At 35.5% G+C, this 17,114-nt stretch overlaps 1 protein-coding gene across 3 annotated transcripts in view; it reads right to left on the bottom strand.

Annotated features, from left to right (window-relative positions):
• The window catches only part of PAN3 (poly(A) specific ribonuclease subunit PAN3), a 66,073-nt gene that overhangs the window by 31,942 nt on the left and 17,017 nt on the right, over positions 1 to 17,114 (bottom strand). For 2 of the 3 annotated variants that reach the window (XM_014311774.2, XM_031066127.1), the window contains 2 exons: positions 12,598 to 12,759; positions 4,363 to 4,513 (listed from right to left, as the gene is read on the bottom strand). In XM_014311774.2, the coding sequence (XP_014167249.1) occupies positions 4,363 to 4,513; positions 12,598 to 12,759 (313 nt within the window). The remainder of the gene's footprint in view (positions 1 to 4,362; positions 4,514 to 12,597; positions 12,760 to 17,114) is intronic. The other variant, XM_031066128.1, reaches the window with a different exon arrangement.

Genomic DNA, 17,114 nt, shown 5'->3' on the forward strand with positions numbered 1-17,114 from the left:
AGTCATATCGGTGATCTTGACAAATAGTATAAAGCTTTCCCTATGAGAAGGCTCAAGATTCCCCTATATTAAAATTCAAATGCCAACAGGAATACTATGACAGATATCAAAAAGCCTGCTTCAAATTGTCCCTCTCCATTCCTTGTTTTGGGGAATCTTAATACACTTCATGAAGAAGTCAAACACAACCTTAAAAGATGAACTGCAAGGGGAAAGGGCTTCTTTCACTTTTCTATCTAAAAAGAGGTGTCACGGTATGCAGCTGTGATGGTGTCAAACCAACATGGGAATGGCTGTGGAATTTGAAGATCTTTTTTCCAATATTCACAGAGAATGTGCAGGCTACCTACACACACCTACAGCTCCTGATGCCTTCTTATTCTGTAAAGAGAGATACTTACACATCCCTCTTATTCTCATATTTTCATTTATTGCCTTGGTTTTTATTTTTGAAGTTTCATTGTGACTAAGGAAAGGGAAAAGGCAGACTTTGACACGCTTTTGAGACAATGCCCAAAGACATTTTATGAGATTAATGTTTCTAATAAAGCTTTGTAGCTCACCATGTATTTGAATTAAAAGCTAGAGTGCATTTTGAATCTGATAATTCACACAGATAATCATGATCAAAGGGCATTAAGCATGATTTCTTAATGACTCAGTATCTACAACTTTTTGATTTAATGAGAATTCACAACTTAGGCAGGATTTCATTAAGTTCAGGTGTATGCAAATCAGCTGGCCTACAACATTAAAGATTTTAAAAAACCTTCAAGTTTTGCCTACAAATTTACTAGTTTACAACCATATCCTTATGTTTCTAATGCTTGTAACATATTCAGAGGTGAAAAATTAAACATTTAATATTTCATCACTTTAATGATCTGTACTTTAGAGATAACACAGACCTCCAGGTAAATTTTGAAGAATGACAAAGCAAAGTAAATTATAATATCAGATTATTTCAAGAACTTAAAGCAGCATCCTTAAATTCATTAACTATTTCTTTTTATTGTAAGCTTTCTATCAGGTCATTAGCACTGTAGTTGTGTATTTTCAAGTTAATTAAATCTGCTTCATTCCCCAAACAATTTGTATCACCAATTCCTCCTCTTCAGTTTCAACTGGGCAAGTAAGATAATTTTAGAGTCTCTTTGCCTTCTTCTGTTCTTAGATTATTCTGGAATGGCTGCAGAACTTCCTCTGCACCATATTTGATCCAGGAGGCTGGAACAAGCCTGAGACCTTCAGCCACACAAACCACCTCAGCTGAAAGTACTCCATCTCCTGCTGGGACTGTGGGCTCTGAGAACTACAATCCTGCAGCTCATCATAGTGGAGATGTGTCAACTGGACACAAGCACAGCACCTTCACACTCCTGGCTCCTAAGCCTGCAGGTTCAGACTGGCAGCAGAAATGGCATCTCTTACATTCTGCATAAGCTCAGAACCTGACTTGGACTAAATATAAAAGCAACAGCAATTTGCTGTCATTTCCATCAGTGACAAAGACATCATTCTTTAGGTATAACCTAGACATTTTTCACTACTGGGGGCTATACATCTGTTCTCTCTCAAGTTCAACACAGCAATGACATTTTATCACTTCGATGACATTCATGAATTTCTTTCATACGCTGTGTTGCATATTTTAATGGCATTAATACTCTAACACAGCTACGCAGGACTGGGTAAGATAAATTGTAAGCAAAAGTGCCATTTGAAAATCGTCAACTTCTTACTAGATTTCCCACACAAATGACAAACAGGGTGTGTTTGCTAGCAAGGAAAGGGAGGAGCAATAAGGTAGTATTCAGGTAAGTTTACGGAAAAAGAGTTTGGAAATGGTAAATGAGATCTGTTTACGACTCTTCAGTGAAACAATTTTCTCCCATCACTTGCGTAAGTTGCACTTCATATCATTCTGTTTCCATACTCTATTAAAGGCCACCAGGATGAACACGACTCCATGTTGAGATAACCCTAGAAAGCACTTACATAAATAAACATGTGAATGTGGGAGTAACCTTTCCACACTACATCCTAATCGATACGTCAGGCATGGATCCAACAAGTTACTCACTAAAGTATTTTACGTTTCCCCTGTCATATTTTTCTGCAGTACTGTTGACAAGACAGGCAGAACAAATATTTCCCAAGGACAAGAAATACTAGATGTCAAAAGTGGTTTTGACTTGCACCTACCTTTAGGGAAATCTCAGAAATTAGATATGTGAAAGAACTTACATTTTTTCATCATCAGGAAGGAAATCAAAGGACTGTTTTCATAATTTACCTACTTTGTTATGGGTGAATAAAACTATAGCAGTCTTAAATACTCCTACTACATTTCCTTATTTCTCATGAAATTTTGACTTCCTCCAGTATCCTGTAAATTACAATAAGCAATCTTAATCTCACATAAATACTTAAATCCGTGAAGTTATTCTACTGGAGAGTATTCACCCTTTAACTAGAAGGAGACTTATCTTTATTCAAAGGAAAATTCTTTTGAACTCTTTACATGGCTTTTATTTGAATTTGTTTTCACTTACTGAAACCTAACATATCTCAACCATTTTTTCATGACAACTTCAGAATGCATGTCAGTATTTTTTCATTATGTTACCCAGTATGATCTAAGTGGTGAAGTTTCCCCACACAAAGATACTGCTTTCTTATTTAAGAGCCTAATTTTTTAGAAAGAGCACCTCCTAGCTGACCTTGAGGTAACAGGAATTTTTGTGCATGGATCCTGTTGATAGCTTTAATGTTCACATTTAAATAAAAATAAATGTCTGTGAGCAGTATTTACATAGTACACTTAGGTTCAGAGAATTCTGCAATTAGTGGAGAAGAAACGCTTCTAGAAAAATTCAGAGAATCCAACCAAGGTCCTTACTTTTAACTATATTTTCATTTTATTTATACAGGAAGAGCAGGGAAACAAGCCAACTCTGCCTGAAGTTCTCTCTTATGAACACTCCCCCATCCCTCTTGTCCATAAACAAACAATAGTATTTGAGGCTAGAAAGTATGCAGCATTGGTATCTATATTTATTTCTAGGACCTGAAATTGTGCGAACTTCTTTCATCAGTGTTACTTATCCTTTCAAGTATTACTTACAGATAGTAAAGAAATTGGACTGTGAAGGATCCCTCTGAGACCCCACTGGACACTTTCCAAAAGTAGATCATTTTACTGTATTCTATTTAATCCTTTATATACTTTTCAATCCAGGTGACAAGGCTGAGAGGCATATAAACACAACAGTTTTCCAATAAGACGGTACAGCACAATATAGGATCAAACAGACACAGTACCACAACATGTTCATTTGGTCAGCAGAAGTATCAATCTGTCCTAGCCTGCTCTGCTATGTTTACACATGCAAGCTAAATGTGGGCTTCTTTCACACTGACACTGGCATAAAAAAAAACTGAAGTTCATTTTAATAAATGGTAATTGCCAATAGATGTTTAAAAAAATAATTTATAGCATTTGTCCATCTGCATTTTGGCAATTACCTCATGGCTCTCGGTAGCCACAAGAGACTGCTGGAGGTTTAAGTACATACAGAAACTCATTAAAGAATCTGCAGTGTGAATATCCAGATTTGCTGATAGCTATATATTAAAAATATTTTAATTTTATTTAAATTAAATTATTAGAATTAAGTTAACATCTTACAGTCAGAAGATTAAAGGATGCGTGAAGGGCTTGAATTTTTCAAATGTGTAAAAAAAAAATCTGCCACTCAATTACATGACTGCATGGGACACATTTCAACAAGAGTTTTAAACCTCGGAAATAACTATAAATTAGAAATCTTAAAAGTGAGATTACATGTGACAGATACAATAAAAATTAACAATATTTTGCAAGGCACAGTATTATAGAATTAGCTTGTCGTCTACTTTGTGTTTTTAATCCAGATTTTAAGTCCTCATATGCACTCATTAATAACGAAAAAATATTTCTACATCACACAGTGTCTAGAAACATACAAAAAGAGCTCATTGGTGTGTAGTAAACCAAGATCATATGCACTGTGGACTATAATGCATTTCTAGACTATGGGTAGTTTAAATCCTCTCCAGGTACTGCTCTGGCAAGAACCACTCAGGACACAATATGTGATAACTCAGCAACCCTTTTCCCCAAAAAGAGCAGAGTAAGTTGTTAATTTCAATGCTGCTGTGGCTGAGCAGATTTCACTGCCTGCAGTGCGATTTCCATACTACTGGAATATAAACGCAAAGTTCCTCTGCTTTTTAATGATTGCCTTAAAATTAAAAGCTGAAGTAGGAGGTAGCTACACCTATAGCACACTGTACTAGAAATCATTACTCTCAACTTACCTGGTGCTAACCCAGCAGTAGCAGGACTTCCCATGGAGGGGTGAGAGAACAAGGCTTGAGAGAAGGCAGACATACTTGACTGGGATACATTACTCAGCCTGGAGGTTGATCCTCCTTTAGGAATAAACTCACTTGCAGAAGGATTTGGTGTCTGTTTAAAAAACAATAATAAATTAAATGTTTATTTCAAATGAGAAGGGATCTATTTGGTAGAAAATACTTTCTAGACAGGCCTACTAGTACAGGGGGTATTTTTTACAGTACATACAGCTTGCTGAAGAGAACAAAGAATACTGGAAGCTGGTCTGCATTAACAAATTTAGGCATGTTTTAAGCTTATGTCTGAAGTGTTAGAAGCAAACTTTCCATATGAGCAGCTGGTCTACAAATTCATACATTTGGCAAAAGGCTTTCCATAAGCATTACATTACAAGTTGGAGAACAGACTTGACACTGAGAAAGCTTTGCCACAGCTGCACAGACTGTTCTCCCACGACTTCAGGAATTTTGTCTCAAACTAACTAGCAATTTCAAATCAAAAGAGTAAAACTGATTCCTACTAGAAAAGTCACCCCTGCCTCTGTTTCATATAGATCTGTATGTTCAGTTTCTTTGTGAAGGTAACTTCTGCTTTAATTACCTGTTTTATTTATCTAGCACCCTTAACAATAAAGTCTAATTTGGTGCCATGGAAAAAAACAGAAGAAGAATGATGGCCAAATATCAAGTAATTGTTAGTACATAAAACAAACACACAAGCAATTTTTAATTTCTATTAAAATCAGTGCAGACAGTTTTGCAGTTTGGGATCGTGGTGTTTGTTTTGAGGTGAGGTTTTTGTTTGATTTGGGGCAGAGAGGGTTAGAAAAGGAAAATCCCAGTTAGAGGTCAAAAGGCAAAAAGCTTGTCATTGGACAGACAATTACAAATGACAGGAGTGGAACAAAAACTACATTAAGCTAAGAAATAAAATCAGTTATTACATTAACACACTGAAAATCTTGAAGATTATCGAATTACAGGATTTAGTTTATTAAATAATCTGCACGGTACCTCTCAAAAGTGTCTAAACAAGTTAAGTAAAATAAGAAGACAGCAACAGTTCCCAATAGGCAAGGGATACTGTTAAGATAATCCATATTAGTTTTTTACAGAAAATTATATTGGACTACTTTGGTTTCAGGCAATTTTAAAATAACCAAATATATCAACTGTTAGTTAAATTACTAATATTGATTTTAGCAATATAAAGTGGTATCAGAGAGATAAGTTAGTGCCAAATCAGAAGTGAAGTGTGAACATCAGTGAAGAAAGCATTTGAGAACAGTTTCTGTTAACTGGGTTTTAATACCTTTATTTGATCATTTCTGCCAAATATCATAGTATTAATGTATTTCAATGCAGTGAAAAAGAAGGTTCTCAAAGTTGTAAAATTAAAGAAGATGCCCAGGTTTAAAAGCAAATAGCAAAAATATTCTACCTTTAATCACACAGTAAATTTTAACCACCATCTACTTTATGATACCAACTACCACCTTATTTGTCACCTTACATGTGCATGTTTCTGAATACTGAAGGAACAGCTACAAGTAAATATGTTGACTGTGAAGTAAAACATTTAAATGGGTAAAGCGTTCCATGAATTTTAAAACTCTAATTACACTTAAGGAAAACATGTTAAGATATACACTAATACAGCAAAACAAATGATAAGTTGAATTATACAGACTGAAAACACATAACTGACCCATTTATACTCAGAAGGTAATATTCTGGACTTATCTGAATTTAGGTACAGGAATAACTAAGAACAGTGCTCCTCTAGATAAAAACCAATGGCACACAACCATTCAGCAAAATCTGCGCTGAAACTGAAGAAAATTACAAAGGTGGTAAAGTACAACTTTTCCAAACAGTGATAGAGCTAAATAGCCATCAAACAAAACAACTGGGAGAGCAAGGGACAAAATTTGCATCATCTTGCTAAAAGAACACAATTCCAAGGAACTACAAGATCTCCATTTTTCTACTGCTACAAGTAGCAATGACACATCCACAGCTCTATCACATCTGAATACGGTGTCAACAAGGTGACAAGGGTGGGACACACCATTAGAAGCATACAAGCAGAGAAAAAGACACCTTCTGGAAGGTAACTCAGACTTTCCTAGAGCAACTGAGAGAGTTCCCAAAATCCCATCCATGGCATAGCGGCTAAACTCTTATAATTTTCACCTACTGATTCAAACTCCTACAGCACAGAGATGCTTCTTATTTCTAATCGCATTCTGCAGTTTTCATAGACCAGTTTTCCTGTCTAAAAGTCACTTACTTGCTAAAATGTTACTTACTTACTAAAAGTTATCTATAACCATCAAAATTTTTAAATGCAGCTTTAAGAAAAAGCTCCGCTCTAACTGGGAGGTGTTTTAATTTATCCAAGTCAAAAAGTCAAACCCAGGAATCTGCTAGTGCTGACCTGGTTCATGCTGTGGAATTACAAACTGCAATGAGTCAAATCTGATGGAAATTCAGTTTCGTTCATTTTTTTGATATCACAATTCAGGATGATCATCAAAGCCTAGTAAGATGAAGTTGTTTTTACCTAACGTTGATGAAAATGCTGCGTATGAGTAAACAGCTTTGATTCATGAATTCAGACCCTATACTATGAAAGCCTGCTTTACTTCTCTGTGATGCCGAGATGCAACATGAAGCTGCAATCCAAGACTTTTCCCACCGGTAAAAAAAGTGATTTAACTTTTGATTGCAATTTTAAAAGACCCCTCCATCTTCAAGTTGTTTTCTAAATACAGAAAAATACTCAAGTTCCACAGTCACTAACCAGAATAAACTAATCAAAGTAATAGAGCAAATTCTAGTGATTGGTGGTCAAAACTAGCAAACATTGTCAGACAATTTGAAGCTTAAACCCCAATCTGCATTTAAATTAATTACATCTGTGTGAAGCTGCAGTTCTTAAAAAGTTCTTCTATGCTTTACAAAACATTTTATATGAAGTAAAATATTCATTTTTCTGAAAACAGTTTTCTTGCATGAAAATAATTAAAATAATGACGCCAGAGTAAGTGGCCAAACCAAGTGAGGGAATGTAATATACTATTAGCTTTTTAATATTTAATATCTTAATTAGTTTTGAATCTTTGTAGATAACCATTTTACAGCAATGACCATGCAAATATGCCAAAATTAGCCACATTCTTAGTGGCCAATGATTCAAAGTATTATATTCTTGGCCTGAAAAATATCCTGCTTTCACTCTGTCAACTCATAATACAAAGTATAAATTCCAGTTTTAGCTTTACATTTGGATCAATGGTAAGCTTGAAAATCCGTTTGAATGGTAACCATGCTTTAGAATCCAACTAAGTATTCTTACAGTTTTTTCATTAGAGTACTACCAGACTTCCCAAGATGACATAAAAAAATTTAAACTTTTATAAGAATGAAAATAATCTAGAGATCTTCTAAGTGAAAACATTTTCTTCATTCTGTATTATGTTTAAATTTTGTATACAGCTTTTAGACAAATGTCATTTAATTACTAATTAATTATTAATCTCAGAATAAAGTAACTTATTCATGCTAAATGAGGCTTAAAATTTTAAGTCAGAATAAATCAGGATTGGTAAAATACGTAGAGAAATTCGGTATTGAAAACTTATTAACTTTCAAGAGTAACCAGAAGAATGGACATGCAAGAATCATGTCATGATTATGCAATACTGTGATGTTAAAAAGTAGCAAATGTACTTCTAAACCCAAAACAATAAGAAAAGCCTACTAGCACTGTCTGCACTGTGTTAAATAAGTCTAATTTCAGTTTCAAATGCACATGCCCCATAAAAAGGCACACACAAAATTTCAAAATGCTAATCAACATGTCTTCAATTAACAGCATAAAAGAGAAGGAAGTACAGCTGTGTCAGCTACATTATGTATTTCTAGCAAACCACCTAAGGTGACTTCTGACTGATACCTTTGCTAAAACTGCCATCATTACCTCTTCCTCTCAACCTTACCAACTGAAATGTCATCCCCCTTCTTCCAATATATTAATATAGATGCTGTCAAACTAAGGCAGTAAAGCAACTTCCCTAATTACTACCTGAATTCCTTTATCATGCATTCTCAGAATGATTCCATGAAGAAATTTCATCTAAATACCCCGTTTTGAGATTCTTTATGTCCATGCCTCTTTTCAGTCAGCTTTGCAAAGAAACTTCCAAACACAGACCACAAAACTGAGTCCATCCAGCTCCACTTACAAAAACAATTCCTACACATCTGTACATCACAGTGAAAAAAACCTTTACAAAATACAGTCCAAGTGAAGGCTGTTTTTAGCCACGATGCAATTACTAAGGATGGAACCAAAAAAGTACAAAAGGAGGCCAGGACTATTAAACTATTCATTTGTGTCACCAGTCAGCTCAGAATTTGTCTGGTGACTTTTATGCTTTTACAGGTATTAAAAGGAAATAAAATTAAAATGTAGCATGGAGGGGAGGAAAAAATATTCTGTGAGTATCACCAAAAAAAACCCCATTCCAGAACAATTAAAGGGTCCTTAAAAGAATGTACAGATGAAAGCAAAGAGCAAGCCAAGGATTTAAGCTGAAGACCATCACTGGAAGTACAACACAGCAGCATGTGGCATTACTGTATGGTAAGGAGTTGCACACAACAGACTTCTGTAATCCAGAAATAAAATCAAAATTCCTGTTTCATCAACTATAAACTTTGACAGACCTGATTTGTCTTTATGCTCCTCAGTGATAAACTTCTAAGGCCCCGATGCTGTACTAATTAATAAATGAATCCTCAAAGTGCCCTTTAAGTACAGAAGTGAGCTGGAATACAGGGATGTACAAGTTATGAAGCCTTTGGAAAGTCATGCAGGGATCCCACAGGAATACTGGAAACCACTCTTCTCTCTCTCTCATTTCTCATTCAGCATCTCTCAACACAGCTGTACAGCAGCAGCAGAGACACCACATCAGCTTCAGAGGCCATAATAGTATTTCATTAGCTTGGTTCTGGCTCCTCATTCAACCAAAGCCCAGAGTCAGCTACCTAACTCAAAAAGTAGGCCAATCTCATTTGATTTTAGAAGGATGTACTAATGCACTTACCATGCTAGAAACTGCATACAAGCTTCTTTGTTCTCTTTTTATGTTCTCCTTCACTTCCAAATTTATGCTGATCTGTTCTGACATCCTAAATTACATAATCGTGTAATGGTTACAGAAAACCACCACTAACCCACAACCATGCTATAAAGCAGGGCACTCCTTTACCAGTCTATTTTTGGCACAGTTTTCATAGTATCTCTTAGGAATACAGAAACATGCAGAAGTCTTTCTTGAGCTTAACATGTTATTTTGTGGCTGTTGTTGGGTTTTGCGGTTTCTTTGCTTTTTTTTTTAACGGGCAGAGGCTCTATATCAGGAGATCCACTTTACAGAGCATTGCTGCAATTCCTCCAAGGATTGCTTGTGAGCCATGACTTCAGGAAAAGATGCATTTTGCGATGTCAGAGCAACCCAGAAGACATAGGAGGTTGCCAAGGACTTCAAAGCAAATCTTTCTATCCCACCATTGAATTTGTGTAACATGCTACATTATTATAATTACTGTGACAAGTCATCACATCACTCCAACAATAGGCTCTAATAAATTTCAATTTGCCAACATTACTATTTATGTTACTCTACTGCTCTCACAGAAGAATTAAGAGTCAATTTAATTAAAACTGGGTAAAATTACTTAGCTAAAGATTTATTGGTTTATAAACGAGACCACAGGCTCAGACAAAACTATTAGCAAAGTCTTGTTACAACTGGCAAGTAGATCTCACTAAAAAGTAAACTTTAAAATTAGATTTCGAATATCTTCATGTTTATTTAACAAAAATCCTTCAAAGTACTGTGAAAACATCTAAAATTTTAGAGGTCTATGCTTCTAATGCAACATACTTGAAAAACTTAATTTCTATTGTTATTTTTTGCTCAAGAAACAAAAAAATCAGGTTTTGATGGTGAATAAGAACTAATCTGTATAACTAAAATGTAACAACCCCTACTATTCTAAGGGGGATTACATTTGCTATTATAATATATTATCATGTAGTAGTATAGCAGCTCTGGACATTTCCTAATATAAGGTAGGATACATCACTATAAAACAAACTTTGATTTGGGTTTTTTCTTATTTTTTAATGCAGAGTACAATTCACTCTGCAGACTTCACTTTTAATCATTTAAGTGTAACACCATATTTAAACAAAACAGATTGGGATTATAAATTCATAGCCATGCAGGAGTAACAGTTAAATTATTTTACAATGCAAGTTTTAACACCTTTCCTTCTTCAGTCTTGCCAGACTCCACAGTTGCTCTTCAATCCCTCCTGTTTCTCCTCCAATTCTATTTATTGTGGCTAGCACATCCTTCTGTTCATATTTCCACCACATGTGCTTATACATGCTTTGTTAAAGTCCACATCTCCATGGTAAGCAATGCCAACTGTATCATGTAATACAAAATCTTAAGCCACACATACTTTAAATCCATTATGTACCCAGGATTCTGGTGCAATAAAGGAGCCTGGAACTGTACCCTTCAAAAGCTATGTGCTCTGCAGCCAGTCTCAAACACTGTCAACCTCAGAAAGCATGGGGACCTTGAGCTTCCTTCCCTGTGCCACACTTCGAACAATACTTCAGAGTGCACAGGCACTGAGAAGACAACTGCTCCTGGCAAGAAGCTTCAAGTTTCAGGCCCCTGGGGCTCCAGCCTCCAAAAGCATTAAGTCCTTTTGCATCTAATCTAAATGGAGTAGATTAACAACAAAGCTTGTTGCATCACTGCACAGCAAGAAAGCAACAGCTGGCACGAGTGCAAATGGGACTTTTTTTGCCCATTAATGTCCACCTGAAAACCAAAGACCAATTTTCTGCTTCTCTCTTCTCAAAACAACTGTCTTTAATTACAACTTACATTCACTCTAAGATACACACAATAAATTCAGTTTGTCAATGTTCTTTCCCTTCAAAACAGTACTGCTTCACAGGGTCTCACCACTGTCCTTCAAGCTTACCTGGTCCTTCTACCGATGTTTCCTTAAAGCTTCATCTTTTCTCCCTCAGTGACTATGCTGCTTTCCCAGCAGCAAAAGGGCCAAGACGGTCCAAATGTCCCTAAACAACATAGCATCATGCTGCCTACATCACGCTGCCCATGACTGCTCATTTCAGTAACACAGAGATGTCCAAACATCAAATAATGCAAAACTAGTATCAGTGTGGAAAGGAGCTCGTACAAGTGTCATGTTGGCCCTTACATGGCAGAAATTCAGTGAACTGAAAGAAAATCCTAAAGTGCCACAAGTTCTAATTACAAGTCTGTTATCAATTTACCCACTTCATTCACTTAGAAAACACTAAAAATAACATAACCATCATAGGAAGACTAAAATAGCAATCTCTGAGGAATAAAAAGCACTACACAAGTGAAAACAGTATTAGGAGCAGTGGTACAGCTCCCACCACTGTAATAATTTCCATCTAAATTCCACTTTAAGGGACATGAAGCAGATGCATCCTAGGCTAGAATTATCCTTCATTTTCAACCCAAGGATTACCTACTACTTCGTTAGAAAGATATTCAAATCCACCTGTACCACTCCCCTCTTACAGTGTCGAAGAAGATTCAGGCATAAAGTTAAATAATGGTAAGAGTAGTATACACTTCTCAAAACAAGTTGAGAAGTAGAAACTATCCAAACATAAAAATTAAGAATTTATACTTCCTGATGGCAATTCATACTTCATGATGGCAATGTCTTCAAATTCTGTACTGAGGGCATCTACTTGCATTGTGTCAATCATTTTAACAACAATCCCTCATTTTACCAGTAAAAATCTTCCTCAGTGAGAATTAAAGGCTGTGGTTGTTTGCTTTTAGAATACATTAAATGATTACTTTTGTTCCTTCTCCTCAGATTATACCAAAATCAAGTAAAATACATAGCTCAGCAATGGGTGAAGCTAATTAAATATCTCCAAATCACTCTTAGAGGACCACTGTGTCTATTATGTAAAATAAATATTTGATCTTAACTTGTACTTAGAGTAACTCTTTCTAACATTTTCCAGAATTGAAAATAAACATCCAAAATACTGAAAAAATTACTAGTAAAAAATAATTTTACCTGTAAATTGTTTTCTGTGACTCTGTTCCACCAAACCATATTGATGGGTACTCCTGTTTTACACCTGTCAGCCAGACAGCCAATAGGGTTCTTTGATTTTCTTGCTTTTGATCCCACGGGAACTATCCTCTCATCCAGCATTCCCAGTCGATACTTCCTGGGCTATGAAAAAGAAGGAGAGAAACCAGGCCACTCCTAACAACCCTCATCTAAAGCTACACTAAAATAGGTATTGCACTGTGATATGATTTTGGATTGGTGGAATAGGAAACAATTTGCAAGTAAAATTTAACTGAGACTGTTTCCTTTCAATCCTGACTATTTGGTTACAATAAATAATGCTTTAAAAATTTTTAGAAGAAAATAAACTTCGGAGACTACTCATTATTTGTAAGCAAAGCCATCCATTACAAGTCAGCCACTGAAATACGCACATAAATTTGGAAATTCTGTCCAAATGAGAAATTGTTTTTAAAAATCCACGTTTTCAAAATAAATACCTTCAATCACATCATAATAATGAACATCTCCTTTGAAATTTCTACCAAACAAATTTTAAATTCAAATTTGCCATTACTCATCTCCTGAAAATTTGCTTTTAAAAATCAGGTAAAACTGAGTAGCCAATTGCAGCAGAACTCTGAGAAAAACATTTCTGCTTGGGTTAGTACTTAAAAAAAATTAACTTCAGCTACTGTCTTAAGTGAAAACAGACAAGAATTACTATGACAAATGCATTGGAAACTGTCATAAAATTGAGAAAATAAAACACATTTGAGGAAGTTAACATGCAGGAATTACTTGCACCTCATTAACAGTGACATTTCTACTACATTGGCAATGATCTCTACAAATGGAACTCTTTATAAAGAATGATATGAACATTAAATTCAAAAGGCATACTGTAAAAAAGAAAATCTGTTAAATACTTTCAAATTGGTAATGTACAGAAGTTTTCAAGATTTCTCTGTGCTTACAAACCTATGTGTATCTACCTAGATAGGAAATATCATCAAAAGAAATATTTTGGCATCTATGCATATTTAGACCAGGGCCTTTTACGCCAATTATATCAACAATTGGATCAAATTGCAGGGGTTGGCTGGTTTTCTTTTGCTGTGAGGTTTTGTTTGGGCATTTCTGTGACAGTGCAACTATCATCTCAATATAGATCACCCTAAGTAATCAAAGCTTAACTTACCTTTATTCAGGTATCTATTTCACCTAGAACCTTAGAAATCTTAGCAACATGTACCTTCATACACACTTTACAAATTATACCTCAGGAAACAAGGCAAGAATCTAACTGGAGAACATTTCCCACTCACACAGAAACAATTTATAAAACACAGGACAAAACTACCATAAAATGGCTGCAAAACCAAAACCTGAATATATTCTCTCCTCTATTTCCCCAGAACCTTTTAGGATGAAAGCTTTGGAAAAAATTAAAACTCAGCAGAGTCAACGGTACCTCATCACTTGCCCAAAAAACCCAAACAAACCAACCCCTCCAAAAAACCTGCAAAATCCACAAACAAAAGGAAAAAACCACCCAAGGACACCAACATAGACTGTGAACTACAAAGGCAAACTCTATGGAGGAGTTAACCAAACTTAGTAACAACAAACAAGACTGAATTCTAGCATACCAATTAGAAATCTGTGATGGGTAGGAAAAAGTCCTCCTGCGGTTCAAACACACACCTGATCATGGTAAATCTAAATACTCGTTGTTTATTTGGAGAAACACTAAACTACTGGGCAACTTATCTCAGTAAATCAGAAAGACTACTAAAATCCTAACTTGTAGAGCCATTAGAGCTGAGACACTGGACATTCAAGCAAGATTGGACTTTAGGGCAGGGTTTGAATATAGTATGTATTTTTCTTAGGCCAACTATTGGAAACAATATAATGAAGAGTAACAGTTTCCCTGGAAGCTTTCCCCTCTCTCTCTCTCCCTCCATGCTCTCCCAAATGCAGGGGCACAATCTGCTTCAGATTATTGGACTACAAACCAGTGCCCAAACATACTTCTATTCACAAACGGTTTTCCTAATCTTCCATAGTAACTGGTTGTCTACAAATATTTTGAAAAGGAGAACCAAAACAAAAGACAAAATAAGCCGATCTGGAAGAAGGCTATTTTGGTCACAACAGGATTCAGATTCCAGACAATAGGATGAAACTGTATTCTAGGCTTTATGAAAGAGGCTTTATGAAAGATCATATAGAGACAATATGAATTCATGTTCTAGTAGTAGTTCTTTACTTACTTGTAATAAAAAACGAAATTAACCACTAGACGACTCTAAAGAAACACTTTTTCCTTTCATTACTTATCATAAAACATTAAGGGATTAACTAGGTCAAGATATCAATCATTATTTAGACAGACATTAGAAGATGGAATAGACAATATTAACATTTGGAAATAAATTTTAGTCTATGTGCACCGAAGTCATTCTAAATAACATTTGTTCTCAATGAGCAAACTTGGATCTGATTTAGAAATGCAATCTGAATTTAAAGGTAATCAGAAAACAGTACCTGCCAAGAGGAGAGATTCAACAGAAGGGAAAAGATTAAGAAGTTTCAGTAAGTGTATCAACCTTGCTATATGCCTGACCTCTACACAGAGCAGGAAATAAAGCAACACAAATAGTTCACCTTAAAACGAGCAAGAACTCATCAACCACTGATCATTTCTGAACATATATATATATAAAGTATGTAAATATATCTACTTAAAACACAGAGGGCATGACAATCTGGACTAATTAACCAAACTTTTCTGCCTGGGGACAATTTCTCTTGGATGTTTACAAAAACAATTGTTTTTTTGCGTTCCCTGCAGTCTATGAGGTAAAAAAACTGTTCAGACGTAGTAATTACTGGCTGCAAATGTTTACATGAGGCAGGGAACAGCTAACTACGTTTAATTGCTAGCAACAGCTTCGTTTTCCCCAGGGTGAGAAGGGCAAGCATTTTCAACCATAGCTAATAATTATAACCCTTGCCCTGCAGAACCAAGCTGCTGCCAGCAATTAATGATAGGAGCCTACTGGTTGGCACATTTATTAGGAAAGATAAACCCCTAAAGTCTGAAAAACATTACACTTGAAACAAAAGAGAGACACTCCAGAAACAAGTCCCTCCTAAGTAGCATCTTCACATAAGAGCACTACTAATGATTAACTTCACTAGCCCATGCTAGAAAGGATTCCTCAAGTCAGTTTAATTACTTGGCTCTCATTCATTCAACAAGAACCTTGGGAATGTGTTCAGCAACTCTATTTTCTTCCTACTATTTGCTATAACAGTGTCTTTGGCCCTAGTTCATCCTTTTTCAAGGACAGTGGGCAATATCACATTTCCCTTTTCTAATACAGGATTAAACTGACCTCTAGTGTAAGATGTTCCATAGCCATCCCAGAGGAATATATTTAAGCAAGAAAATATCTACAAACATTCAAACAATAGGACTTTCACGCAGTATTTAAGTTAGATAAGCTGACAAATCAAGCTACACAACTCCAAAGTTTTCTTGTACTGAAGAACTGCAACTTATTTTTTTTAGGATCACTCAGCTCCCAAATTACATTTCTGTTCCTTAAAATGCATTTACCTCTAGCAGGCTTTGAATTTTAGATTTACAAGCCCTTTTTAGTACCAAAGCCTACCCAATTAAGTCTAGCATACAAACACATGAGCAGGCTATTGTGTTTCAAAGTATTGCAAAGAGTCTAAGCTATGGTAACGCTGTGCTTCTACTATCAAATCAAATACAAGTCATTTTAAGCCTTCTTCATCACAGGTTAAATGCGACAAAAAAGCTACACAAGCTCACATTTTTCTTGTACTACTTACTGGACTACCAAAATTATGTGAGACAATTTTAAATTTCAATGCTCACTTTTGAAAGGTTTAATCTTTTTTTAAATTAATGGCAAAGAAACCATTAGAAAAGGAGGTTAAACACTCAGCTAGGCTGCCTATCTATTAAAAAAGGAGCAATTTCTGTTTTATCATGCCTTTAAAACTAAAACTAAAACCAAAATAGAAGTTCTTGGTGTCTTTATTGCTACTTTCACCCAACAAACGATTAAGCTGGAATAAGTCAGTACTTGAAACACCAAGCCAAAGATATGAATTTCAATATGTTATTGAGCCCCTTTACAGGCACAATCAGCTAAGCTGTACCTTAATTTTGAATACAACTCTGTTACTGTGTATAACTAAACCCAGTTAAGTGCTACACCTGAACATGAGTTATGGTCAACAGTAATACCCTAACAGACTTTTAATATGAAAAAGCAAAACTGTCTTTTAAGTGAAGTTAAGCTGCTTAAGTTTTGTAGCCAATAAAGCTGCAATACCCCTTCACATGGATTGGGTTAATTGCTAACCAAAATACCCTCTACTCTCCCTTTTTTATTACAACCAGTGGGAACTGATAGATGGGCAGACCACACTTGTGGTTTTTTGTATCTCAGCTTCTGAAGGCCAGAACC

This window comes from Geospiza fortis, unplaced genomic scaffold (genome assembly GCF_000277835.1).
Source record: "Geospiza fortis unplaced genomic scaffold, GeoFor_1.0 scaffold16, whole genome shotgun sequence".
Taxonomy (NCBI): domain Eukaryota; kingdom Metazoa; phylum Chordata; class Aves; order Passeriformes; family Thraupidae; genus Geospiza; species Geospiza fortis.